The sequence below is a fragment of the Bos indicus x Bos taurus genome, chromosome 10, assembly GCF_003369695.1.
Source record: "Bos indicus x Bos taurus breed Angus x Brahman F1 hybrid chromosome 10, Bos_hybrid_MaternalHap_v2.0, whole genome shotgun sequence".
Taxonomy (NCBI): domain Eukaryota; kingdom Metazoa; phylum Chordata; class Mammalia; order Artiodactyla; family Bovidae; genus Bos; species Bos indicus x Bos taurus.
In genome coordinates, this window is record NC_040085.1 from 53868765 (window position 1) to 53882656 (window position 13892).

General features: G+C 42.0%; 1 protein-coding gene across 1 annotated transcript in view; it reads right to left on the reverse strand.

The window, feature by feature from the left end:
* Positions 1-13892, reverse strand: part of SLC27A2 (solute carrier family 27 member 2) — a 54207-nt gene that overhangs the window by 5490 nt on the left and 34825 nt on the right. Inside the window, exons 5-8 of the mRNA XM_027554040.1 lie at positions 9643-9837; positions 5573-5663; positions 4785-4983; positions 1995-2092 (exon numbers count right to left, since the gene is read on the reverse strand). Coding sequence (XP_027409841.1) covers positions 1995-2092; positions 4785-4983; positions 5573-5663; positions 9643-9837 — 583 coding nt within the window. The remainder of the gene's footprint in view (positions 1-1994; positions 2093-4784; positions 4984-5572; positions 5664-9642; positions 9838-13892) is intronic.

Here is a 13892-nt window from a genome sequence, read left to right on the forward strand (position 1 = left end):
TAGGTCTGGGGTGGGCATTTTTAATATGAGAAATAGCACATTTTTAACAAGCTTCCAGGCAATGATGCTGTTGCTGGTCCAGGGACCCTACTGTCAGCCAAAAAAAAAAAAAGCACAGTTTAAGTGGTGGTTTAGTTGCTCAGTCATGTCTGACTTTTGAAACCCCATGGACTGTAGCCTTCCAGGCTCCTCTGTTCATGGAATTCTTCAAGCAAGAACACTGGAGTGGGTTGCCATTTCCTTCTCCAAGAATTGAACTCAGGGATTGAACCCAGATCTCCTGCATTGCAGGTGGATTAGTTGTGAGTTAAGTTGAGGGCAAAATGAGGGCTATAGCATGGAAGATAGCATTTCAGATGGCTGTGAGAAACTGCTCCAAAGAGGTAGTGGGGAAGGTCAGTATATACGAGATTTTAGTGAATGGGGAGTACATGCAATCAAGCACGTATTTTTTTTTGCAGGTTACCGCTAGTCATGAGGAGCAGATGTCACCATGAAGAATTTAGTGCTTTTCTACAATAGATAAAGGAGATGCAAGAATTAGGTTCATAAAATCTTCTGAAAATATCTATCTGAAGACCTGCTCTACTAGCTTTTCCCAAAGCACAGATTGCCTAATTCCTGATCTCTACCCTGAACTCCAGCTGTAGCAGCTCATAATTTGATCCTTGTAGAGGCAGATGGCAAGTGCCAATGGCAAGTGCCAATTTATAGGTGACACCACTTTGAAGAACATGGATTAGGCCTTTCTTTCCATTTCCCATATTCTCTTACCTTGTCATACTCATTCTTTTGTATTGTTACTTAAAAAAAAAAATCCAGCATTTAGAAGTGCATGCAACATTTTGGGCGGGATCTGTGAGAACACGGTGCGATGGCTGACAACCAGGATATGGGCCCTTGTGTTAATTCAGCCTGAAGTCCAACATGAGAAGTTGGACTCGGGTCAGACTCTGACCCAAGATGTGGCTACACTTCCTATCATATCACTGTCACAGAGTTGGAGAGGAACAGGCAGGAGAAAGTCAAATAGTCTTTAATAAAAGGACAGCACGATGTCATGTGAAACCATCATAACTCAAGAAAAAGGGACTTTGGGATTTCCATTCTGAATATAGATGAGAATCCCAAGTACTGAGTTCTAGGAAACACCATTACCCCTAGTACCTTATATTTGGATAGTGATTTGGAGGTTTTAATCCTCTTGACATCTATAATTACAGTGATTTCAAGACAACCCTCATGTACATATCTGATAAACATATATTTAGTATTTATGTAATTAAGCTGAATTAGTTCTCTTGGCAATCTTAACTGCAGGGTTGGTATTCTCCCTAATTTAGTGGCTTGCCTGAAGTCAAACAGCCAGCAGGTGTTGGAGTCAGGACCCCAAATCAGACTCCACACTCCCCTCTCTCTTAGCAGAGGCTGATCAGCAGACAGAGGCTTGGTGACAGCACTTTGTGTGAAGCTTCTCAAACTCAGTGGGGCAAGCGGGGATCAGGAACTTGCTGTAAAAGTCTGGGAAAACTCAGCCCCTTCTTGGCTTTTTTCCTATAGCAACTGCTGCTGCTGCTGCTAAGTCTCTTCAGTCGTGTCTGACTCTGTGTGACCCCATAGACGGCAGCCCACTGCACTTGCCTGTTATTTGTGCCTTCCATTTCAGAGGCCAAGATACCATTTCTAAGCTCTCAAGGGTGACACATCTTTTCTCGAGGCATGCCAAACGCTGCATGGACCCTGCATCTCTGGGAGATTTGTCTTGCTGGAGAGCCTCAGAACAGCTGGAGAGCTGAACCACAGAGGAAGGACTCATGTGGCTGGTTTAGAATGCACATAAACCAGACATGAGCCCCTTACTCCCAGGAGCTGGGAAAGAGTTGTTTGCTTTTCCAGCTGGCAGGAAAAAAGGATGACAAACTTTGCCCTGGGGTTAAAATTATGTTCAGTTAGTTCAGGAATTTTAGCTTTGATTTATAATACATTGTGCATACCTGGCACAGACACACCATAAACGTTCACTTCTTCGACAAAATCAACCAGTCCTACTGTGTCAGCGACTTCAGTGGTGGCCACGTTCTCCCCTTTCCACCTGGAAGAAAAGGCAAGGTTGGCAGAGGTCACTGGTGGTCTGTGGTCCAGGTGGTCTGTGGCAGGTGTTTTCCCCAGGCCTCTGTGGGGTGGCTGCATTTGTCTTCCTCACCTTGGTCCTCAAACTCTCCAACTTAACTCATGGGAGAGGCATCCTGCTTGAGGCACGAAAGACAAAGGCATAGACCTAAATACTAAAATGTGGAATTTTAACCTCCCGACGTGAAATGTGGTACACAGAATGATGTTCTAATGTTAAAATACAGGTTTGGCCTAAGAAAGGCACTAGGAATAAAAAATAAATCCCAGTGACTTTTTGCTGTGTTTAGGTCTCTCCCTTTCCTCATTCACTAACTTTGCTATTTAATTCAGTTAGAAAATTTCTATTAAATAGAATTTCATACTTGTATTTCAGGGTCTTATGTCTATGAAAATGCTTTTAGTAAGAAAGAAAATATTATACTTTATTTGTAGGGAGAATAAAATGTTGAATTTTAGTTAAATTTTGACTTACATTTAAAATGCTTTAGATCTCCCCAAAGTATTTTTTTAGTAACATGAAGGTGGCATAAACTAATGATTTAGATTCAGAGTCATGGGGTGTTAGAGATGGAAGGAACCCTAAGGATCACTGGGACCTTCATTTCATGGGTGAAGGAACCGAGGTGGAGAAAGGTTACCTGCCTTGATAATACATCTGCTCATGGGCAAAGGAAGCCTGGGAGCTGAGTTCTCATTCATATCCATGCTCTTTCTACTAGACAACTCCCATCTCTTCCTTATTCATTCATGCAAAAAGTAATCACTGCTAGGTGCTGGGGTTGGGGGTGAACAAGCAGACACAGAGTCTGGCCTCAGGGAGTTTATACAATAAGGAAGCTGGGTTAAACAAAGTGTCGTGAGGCTGGAGGACAATGCTGTTGCTGAGAATTAATTTCATGGTCTATTACAATGACTTTCAATGTTCATTGTGCTGACTTGGGGGTTCTGTGGGAAACCATTTGGTTGGGGATGGAAAGCAGGAGGGAGAGGCCCAGGTGGGGCTCAGAACCCTTGCCTCCTCTTCAACTAGATCATCTTCACATTAATTTGCATTTGATTTTATCTGAAGAAAAGCCTTATGATAGAAAACAGTGTGAACATCCCTGGCTGACCTGAGTGACTGGTAATAACTGACGATAATGAGAGGAATTGAACAGACCAAGTTATGAAGGTGCCCCAAAGCAGGCACAGGTTTTCTCTCCTAGTCTCCCCTGGTTGCTCAGCCAAGTTCACTGCGCATTGCAGAGTGACACCCTGTGTCTTTTGTTCCATATTTTCTGGGAATGTGTTTGCGTGCTAAGTTGCTTCAGTTGCGTCTGACTGTTTAAGACCCTATGGACTCCTCCAGTTCCATTCTTCTTTCTCAAGATAGCTTTGGCTATTCGAGGTTTTTTGTATTTCCATACAAATTGTGAAATTATTTGTTCTAGCTCTGTGAAGAATACCGTTGGTCGCTTGATAGGGATGGCATTGAATCTATAAATTGCTTTGGGTAGTATACTCATTTTCACTATACTGATTCTTCCAATCCATGAACATGGTATATTTCTCCATCTATTAGTGTCCTCTTTGATTTCTTTCACCAGTGTTTTATAGTTTTCTATATATAGGTCTTTAGTTTCTTTAGGTAGATATATTCCTAAGTATTTTATTCTTTCCATTGCTATGGTGCCTGGAATTGTTTCCTTAATTTCTCTTTCTGTTTTCCCATTATTAGTGTATAGGAATGCAAGGGATTTCTGTGTGTTGATTTTATATCCTGCAACTTTACTATAATCATTGATTAGTTCTAGTAATTTTCTGGTGGAGTCTTTAGGGTTTTCTATGTAGAGGATCATGTCATCTGCAAATAGTGAGAGTTTTACTTCTTCTTTTCCAATTTGGATTCCTTTTATTTCTTTTTCTGCTCTGATTGCTGTGGCCAATACAGAGTGAAGTAAACCAGAGAGAAAAACACCAATACAGTATACTAATGCATATATATGGAATTTAGAAAGATGGTAACAATAACCCTGTGTACAAGACAGCAAAAGAGACACTGATGTATAGATCAGTCTTATGGACTCTGTGGGAGAGGGAGAGGGTGGGGAGATTTGGGAGAATGACATTGAAACATGTATAATATCATGTATGAAATGAGTCGCCAGACCAGGTTCGATGCACGATACTGGATGCTTGGGGCTGGTGCATTGGGACGACCCAGAGGGAGGGTATGGGGAGGGAGGAGGGAGGAGGGTTCAGGATGGGGAACACAGGTATACCTGTGGCGGATTCATTTTGATATTTGGCAAAACTAATACAATATTGTAAAGTTAAAAAAAAAAAAAAGACCCTATGGACTATAGTCCACCAGGCTCCTCTGTCCATGATATTCTCCAGCCAAGAGTACTGGAGTGGGTTGCCATGCTCTCCTCCAGGGGATCTTCCCCACCCAGTGATCGAACCTGTGTCTCCCGCATTGCAGGTGGATTCTTTACCACTGAGCCAACAGGGAAGCCCTTTCTGGGAATACAGGAGGTTGAACTGACATGACACAGAGAGAGAAGGAAATGGAACAAACACCACAACCAAAATGGAACATGACTCTAATTTAGGAGTAAGCCAAATTGTGCATGTGTTTGTTTTTGGTTCAATAATTCAGAGAAACCAACCGGAATGTGTCTCCAACTCTGTCGTGGAAGTAGATAAAATTTTCATGGTCAATCATTAAGAGATCTCCAGTGTTGAAATAGAGGTCTCCTTTCTTAAAGACATCTGTCAGTTTTTTCTTCTCCGTCTGACTCATTCCTCCGGCATAGCCACTAAATGGTGTTAACTGTGTGATTTTGCAAACCAGGAGTCCAGGTTCACCTAAGACAGAAGGAAGTATATAGCTATTTTATGTGCTAGCAGTAGGAAAATTTTATTATTAACCTGCCTTTCAAACAGGTGGCATACAACCCACTGGTAACAAGTTGGCTGCAGAAAGCATCGTCTTACATGCACATGTACCTGTATTTCCATGTACATCATATACAGACATATATGCACCATGTACACACAGGGTACATATTCTCTACGGTTACACATTTTTAATTCTTTTAATAGTAATATTTTACTGAATAATGATTTATATACATAATTTGACAAATGCATGGTAGTTTAAGCTTAAAAGTAAAAGCCCCCTAAAACTAGCTATAGTTTTGTAACCATAATTACATATCCCCTTCATAATGAAGAAGTTACTAAGCAAGGTTTCAAGTTATAGTTACATTACATGTGTAGTAAATCATTACCTTTTGGAATTTCTCTATTTTCAGGGGTACAAAGTAAACCTCTTCCCCCACCCACTCTGAAAAATTTTATCTGTTCATTTTAGCAGTGATATGTTTGTTAGTTCTGAAGGTTTACTCAGTTAAGATAAGACATGACAGGTTAATATAACAAAATTTTACTGTACCTTTGGGAACCTTGATGCAGTATCCATTTCCATCTCGAATGGGTTCATCTTTCTCTACGTCATATTTAATCAGCTCATAATTTATGACTTTCTAGTAAAATTAAAATGGATCATTTTGAGCACATATTCTTTCACAAATTTTCATTGTTTATTGTGCTTTAGCATACAGAAAGTATGCAAAGTACAGATACCTTAAGTGTACAGCTTGATGAACTTTTACATATGCATATACTTATGTAACTACTGTCCAGATCAAGATACTAAACATTTCCATTACCTTAAGAAGTTTCCTCCTGCCCCTCTCTCTCAAGTCATTATTCTGATTTTTATTACTATCAAGTAGTCTTAAGCATCAAATCCATGAAATAAATACATGCCTTCGCATCTGCTGCTTTCACTCAACGTGTCTGGTGTTCCTCCCTTCCTGCTGGTGTTTGTGTCAGTGGTGTACTTTTTATTGCCATGCAACTTTCCTTGTATGAATATACCATACTTTATTTATCTCTTTTCCTGTTAACGGACATTTGGATTGTTTCTAGTTTTAGACTATTAAATATAAAGCTGTTATGAACATTCTCATACATGTTCTTTGATGGATATATCACTAATGGGCTTTTAAAGTCTTATTTAACACCCACCCCCTGCAAAAAAAAAAAAATCTTGTTTAACCTTAATACACCACTGTTAAATGGTTTGTGTTCCAGGGACATGTCCTCAAATACATTTAAGATTCAGTGGTATGATGGTATAATTTGTTTCATGCCATGGCTATAAAATTATTAAAATTTTACTATATTTCTTGTTAGTATAATCCAAGGGCATAAGAATTTAAATTTATATAACTCAGTAAGAGCAATAAGTATATTATTTTCTATACTTGCAGCAAAACACAAACATCATAGTATTTAGACTTAATTATTAACTATAATTACTACATCCATTTCAAATTTATATTCAAATCTATACATAAATTAACCAATCATATGCTTTTGTAGTAGCAGATAACCAATAAAAACCAAATAGCATACATAGTCAACAAATTAGATTTTATTTGCAAGAATATAAAAAAAATTAGGGGTGGTAACCATTGCTTCTTTCCCTATCAAATGTATGGTAATCTTCTTTTTTTTTTTTAGTTAAAAAATATGGTTTTGTTTAAAGTAGAAAATGACAACACATGGCAATCAGTGGATGAGAAGGGAAGAACTAGTAATACACAACATCAGCTTCTCAAGTGCTCAGGTTTGGTTTGAATGTTTCCCTGAAACTCACTGTCTTAAAAGATATCTTTTTTGATGTGGACTATTTTAAAAGTCTTTATTGAATTTGTTATAATATTACTTCTGTTTTATGTTTTGGTTTTTAGGCTGCGAGGCATATGGGATCTTAGCTCCTCAACCAGGAGTTGAGCCTGCACCCCTTGCATTGGAAGGTGAAATCTTAACCTCTGGACCAGTAGAGAAGTCCCTGCAACTCATGTTTTTGAGTGTCAGTAGTGCCCTAGTGGCTCAGATGGTAATGAATCTGCCTGCAATGCAGGAGACTCAGGTTCAGTTCCTGGGTTGTGAAGATCCCCTGGAGAAGGGAATGGCAACCCTCTCCAGTATTCTTACCTGGAGAATCCCATGGACAGAGGAGCCTGGTGGGCTATGGTCCATGGGGTCGCAAAGTGTCAGACACATTTGAGTGACTAACACCTAAGTGACAACATAGATATCTTGCACCAGGCCTCAGCTCAGCTATCTGCCCTCTCTTGTTTTTGAACCACATTTATCCTGGGTCTCCAAGGTTTGGACTCATCCAGGTTGGCCTGACCCTGACTAGAGAAGACTGACCCTCTCAACAGTGATTCTCAAGTCTGTAGTAGAGCTGCCCAGTAGAATCTTCTATGTGATGGAAATGTTCTATAACTGTACTACTCAATGTGGTAGTCACTAAACACATGTGGCTACTAAGCACTTGAAATGTGGCTAGGTCAAATGAAGAACTGATTAAAAATTGACATAATTTAAATAGCCACGTGTAGCTAGTGGCTACTGTACTGGGTGGCACAGGTATAGAGGACAGTGGAGGGACATGTGTAGTGCAGCCTTGGCTGTTATTGTTAGAGAGGTGCCTTGGACTTGGAAATCCCAGGAGATCAGGCCAGGATACAAAGAATGGAACGATAATAATCTTTACAGCTATTCAAGGCTATTATATGGCAGGCATTGGGCTATATTCTATCTAATGTAATTCTTTCAACAACTCTTTCCCCTTATTACCTAAGTTTGGGCTAGGCACTAGGCTCTATATTTTCCCTTTTTGTTTTATTTCTGAAGTTGAGGCATGATTATGGGAAAGGGCATGACCTTGGGCTGGTCTGGGATGGTAGTGGAATTTGGTCTCTTGGGCCAGCTCTCTTACGCACGAGGACTATTGTCCTCTGTACTTGGCTGGTCAGTCCCTGGGGGCGTCGGTTGCCTGGGAGCTCTGGTGTGGCCGTTTCATGCCCAGGCAGGATGAGGTGCTCGAGACATAACAACAGTAATGACTGCTCAAGCCAGTGAAGATTCAGCATTTACTGAATGTTTCTGGAATTTTGCAGAATAGGTGGTCATCTGGAAGACTGACTGCTCAGACACAATAAAAGGCAAAGAGATTGTCTGGAGATGAGGCAATAAAATGACTGAGAGGGAAAAGAAAATGCTGCATGAGCTGGCTTACACATAAGAAATATCTTTCTGGTATAGTTACTGTGGCGTGGTGCTAAGTCACTTCAGTCGTGTCCAACTCTGTGTGACACTATGGACTGTAGCCCGCCAGGCTCCTCTGTCCATGGGATTCTCCAGGCAAGAATACTGGAGTGGGCTGCCATGCCCTCCTCCAGGGGATCTTCCCAACCCAGGGATGGAACCTGCGTCTCTTAGTCTCCTGCAGTGGCAGGCGGGTTCTTTACCACTAGCACCACCTGGGAAGCCCGGTGTGGTTACCAGGTGAACACAATTGTTCACAAGAGCCTAGAACTCGATGCATTCTGGTTCTCTCAAAGGAGCACTTCTTAATCTTGGTTGAATAGCTTTAAAAAAATACTACCTAGAAGGGTAGGATATAAGGTGGGTGGGAGGGAGGTTCAAGACAGATATGAGGTGGGTGGGAGGGAGGTTCAAGACAGAAGACAGAAGACACACACACACACACACACACACACACACACCTCCCCACACACACACACACACACACACACACTAAGGGTGGCATATGAGGTGGGTGGGAGGGAGGTTCAAGACAGAAGATTAGCTGATCCATGTTGTTGTATGGCAGAAACCAGCACAATATTATAAAGCCATTATCCTCCAATTAAAAACTTTATTTCTAAAAATACTAAAAAAAATACTGATGTCTGGGCCCACCCTCCTTTGAACAAAAGAAAGTGAAATTGCTCAGTCATGTCCGACTCTTTGCAACCCCATGGACTATAGCCTGCCAGGCTCCTCCATCCATGGGATTCTCCAGGCAAGAATACTGGAATGGGTTGCCATTTCCTTCTCAAGGGGATCTTCCCAACCCAGGGATTGAACCCAGGTCTCCAACATTGCAGGCAGACGCTTTAACCTCTGAGCCACCAGGGAAGCCCTCCTTTGAACAAAGGTGAACACAAGGTATCCCTCCTTCTAAAGCTCTGGGGACAGGGCCCTGCACCTATATGTATAAAAAGACCCCCCACCAGCCTCTTGATGGTAACACATGTCACAATGAAAGAGAAATACCACATTTTACAGTGTGTAGTTAACATACAGAACTGGTAACATTCAAGTGTTTTAACATATACAAGTATAAATGGCATTAGAAGACTTCACACAAGTTACAGATGGAAAATCATAGTGGATTGTCATTAATAGAAATTACTATGTTAAAATTAAAGGACCCTGTCATTTTTAGGTCATTGTCATAGAGAATGAGCAAAACCTCTCTTGGTGATACGGATGGGTCATGGAATTCTAATAAGAGCATCATCATGATACAGCTTTCAAGAAATCTCCATGTACTGAAAGCTGGCTGGAGATGCCCTCATTTTCCAATATACTTACTTTCTGTAGGTAGTTTACTCTTCCAACCGCACCAATTTTTCTCGTGTAATTCATAAATCCGATATTGCCTTCAGTGGAAGCATAGAACTCATTAATGTGAATATCCCCAAATCTCCTGACGAATTCTCTCCACACATCTGCTCGTAAGCCATTTCCCATTGCCAGTCTGACTTTGTGGTCACGATCGTTTGGTTTCTGTAGCAGGAGAAAGAAGAGACCAAACTGAAACATCTTGGGAGGCTGTACTTGCATATTAATAATGGCCTTTGTGTTTCTACATATTTATGTTGGTTATGAATTGACCTTAGTGCATGCCTTTATTGTCCCCCACACATATTATACCCACCCCCCAACTCCCAAACACAGTCTGGGCCGACACTGGGAACTTAATAGCCAAAAGACTTGTATTTTCCCATTTTGATTTTTAAGAGGTGGTATGAGACAACTGGACAGGAAACTAAATGAAGCCAGTATTTAATCCCCATCCAATTTGAAGCTTGAGTCACATGTTGTTTTCCTTTTTGTATATTGGGGTATAATTATGTTACAATGTTATGTTAGTTTCTGCTGTACAATGATGTGAATCAGCTACATGTATACATATATCCCTTCCCTCCTGGACCGCTGTCCCACCCCTCTAGGTCATCACAGAGCACCGAGCTGAGCTCCCTGTGCATGTTGATTGTTCTCTTGATGAGGCTGGCGAATCTCAGTGAATTGTAGGTGTCATGGGAAGAGGTCTGTCAGAGAGCGACACAACCTGAAGCTATAGTCTTCACTTGATAATGAAGAAGAAAATGGGAACACAGTCCAGGGAGAGAGAGAGAGAATCATTTCTATAGAGTCATCCAAGAGCACTCCTGTGAGGGCCTGGTGGTACTGGAGAGAAGACTCTTGTTCACGCATTCATTGTCTAGAGAGACCAGGTGATCAAGCTCCACAAGAGCAGGTGGAGCTGAACCAACAGGGGAGGGGATAAGGGGGGAGGGAACTGGCTTCCAGCTGCCTCAGGTGGCCTGGAGGAATATGCTTTGCTATAAATAGAAATCACAATGGAAAAGCTGTTTTGAGTCTAAGAACTGAAAGCTGAGCTTGTATCAAGCAAGAGAGGTGGATAAGAACTGGGCTGTTTTCCATTCAACCACATTTATGAGGCCCTATAAATATGCCTGAACCTTAGGTAATTTTAATGATATTTTATATTAATGAGGCATTTGATTGAGGTCAGGAGATCACAGCTTGGAGGGAGGAGCAGGTAAATAAGTATAATTTTAACTTGCAAAATGTATAGCTTAATGACCTTTACTCTAAGAGAAAACAGGATGGAGAGAGGTGAAAGTGCTAGGTGACGATGGTTCTCCTCTCCTGTCAAATATAAATCTCGTTAACTGAATGGCGATTTGCTTAAAAGAGCAAATATTCTGAAGAGCATTTCTACATTATTTCTTATTCTGTGAAATCACTGTGAAATGATTTTGGAATAAGAGATCCTTTCTGGAAAAAAAAACCAAAAACTGTTTGCAGTGAGAGGCTGGCAGTTCTCTGACAAGGGGAGAACCTTTGATCCGGTGGTTAAAAACCAAACCAAACAAAACTTGAATGGTTTCCATGCGAGAGGTGTCAAGGAGCCAGTGGAGCAGTGTGTGAGCACTTAATTTTTAAGTAGCGCCTTGGTCAAAATTCAAGTGATAAAGTTCTTTCAGGAGACCTAACCAGAGAGGTGGACAATACCTGTCCCTAGTTAAAAGCAGGCCCCTTGTGCAGTCTTATGAGGAGGAAATGTGTAGGCAGAGAGACAGACTAGGGGCTTGATGCCAGTGGCTCTTTTTTTTGGCCCCACCACATGGCTTGCAGGATATTAGTTCCCCAATTAGGGATCGAACCTGCACCCTCCGCAGTGGAAGTGCAGATTCTTAACCCCTGGACCACCAGGGAAATCTGAGCCAGTGGTTCTTAACCAGTGTATTGAGGAGTCTTACCCGAGAAGCCTTCTGAACTTGCACGAATCTACTTGTTCTGAGCGGGAACCTATTCTTTTCATCAGCTGTCTTGGTCCCTAGGTTACTTGGATCCCTTTTATAATTATCAAGTACCGATGAGTCAGGATGGGCTTTGCAGGTGGCTCAGTGGTAAAGAATCCTTCTGCCAATGCAGGAGACAGAAGTTTCATCCCTGGGTGGGGAAGATTCCCTGGAGAAGGAAAAGGCAACCCACTCCAGTACTCTTGCCTGGGAAATCCCATGGACAGAGGAGCCTGGTGGGCTATAGTCTACAGGGTTTCAAAAGAGTTGGACACGACTTGGCGATTAAAACAACAACAACAGCAGTCAGGACAGCATACATCTGGTTTGCCAGGGCCGGTTCTGGTTTACACCTATTGTTCCGATGTGCTTCTTAGTGACACGCCTTCTGCTCTCAAATGGCCCTGTTTGGATAGTGATTTATAGATGGGGTCACCCTGTTTATAAGGCACTATTCCTCAGCAAGGACTGTCAGCTTTCCAAAGACTATCCTTGCCCCCACACTGGTGTGCCTCACTGCCACTCTGGGAATAAAACATCAAAAATACTTGCTTAAAAATACCGCCTGACTTGGTCCCCAGGCCTGCGTGAGAAGTTCAAGAGTAGCAATTCAGTGTGTAAACCTGAGACTTTACTTCTTCTACATGCAGCCCACCATTGCCCTGTTAGTTCATTTCTTTGTCTAATTAGACTGTAAGCTCCTTTGAGTCCAAATCTCTCTATATATCGTCCATAGTGCCTGGCCCTGTGCTTGGCATAGAGTGTAATTCCAGTAGTAAAAGAAGACATAACCTCCGCCATGAAAACACCAGCCATCCTGTTCAACAGTTAACAGCTGGGACATCCACAGCGGGGAGAGCTTAGGATGCAGGAGGCTGCAGCGCTCTGAAATGTGGGAAGTGGGCTGGCCTCACAGGTGCATCTGTCACCTGCAGGTGCCAGGTAGCTGGGCTCACAGTCATAATACCACCAGCTCAGTGTTCATCATAACCGAGAGATCCATTTACACCAGCAAAAGGGATTAAGGCTGTAGGCTGGAAATGTTTGAGAGTTCTTGAAGCCTTTGGAGATGTCTGGTTCTCACCTAAGCTTTTGATCACCAGGGCTTGCGAGTAGCAGTGTTTCTCTTTTTGGAATTTCCTCATCACCAGAGCCACTCCCCAGAGGAACTGTATTTTAGGTCAAGGGTCACCTGCTCATTTGTTTTTTTAAACAAAGATCAAACATTCTATTCCACGTTACAGGTGAGGTGCAACATGCAAACACACCTGGGGCATTTTAATCCATCACGGATTGAATGACTGATGAAGGGTCAGAGGTCAGGGTGTTCAGAGAGGGTGCAGGGTGCCAGGTAATCAGAGAAAGCAGAAGACTTTTATTGAGGGTTTTGCTATGTGTCAGGAAATTGCCCTGTATTATCTAAGGTCCGAAGGAGCCCTACTGAAATGTGAGAGATAATCAAGTATTTGCCTCAGATTACAGTTGAGGAAACAGAACTTTGAAAAGTTTAAAGTAACTTGCCCAAGATCACACAGGTAGAAACACAGTTGCCCCAAAATTCAAATCCAAATTTATATGACTTCGGAGAGCATGCTTTTCCTTAGTTAAAAAAAAGCAACATACACACTCACACACAGAGTTTAAGAACCCAACAGTACTGAAAGGCTTTTACAAGAAGAAATGTTATTCCATTTATCTGTCTTTATCCTTTGACTCCAGCCTACTGCCCAGAGGCAGATGCTTTTAATGCTTGTTGCTGCTGCTTCTCACCTCTGTGTTTCTAAATGAAAATATCTGCTATCTTTCGAGTAAACACTTTAGACATTATTTACTGATTTCCCATTGTGCTGGACAGAGAAGGCAATGGCACCCCACTCCAGTACTCTCACCTGGAAAATCCCATGGACGGAGGAGCCTGGTGGGCCGAAGTCCATGGGGTCACTAAGAGTCGGACAAGACTCAGCGACTTCACTTTCACTTTTCACTTTCATGCATTGGAGAAGGAAATGGCAACCCACTCCAGTGTTCTTGCCTGGAGAATCCCAGGGACGGGGGAGCCTGGTGGGCTGCCGTCTATGGGGTCACACAGAGTCGGACACGACTGAAGCGACTTAGCAGCAGCAGCAGTAGCAGCAGCAGCAGCATTGTACTGGATGGGGATTAAACTCTCTCTCAATTTTCCAATATCACAATTTTTTGTTAAAACAATATTAAATGTTCACATTATTC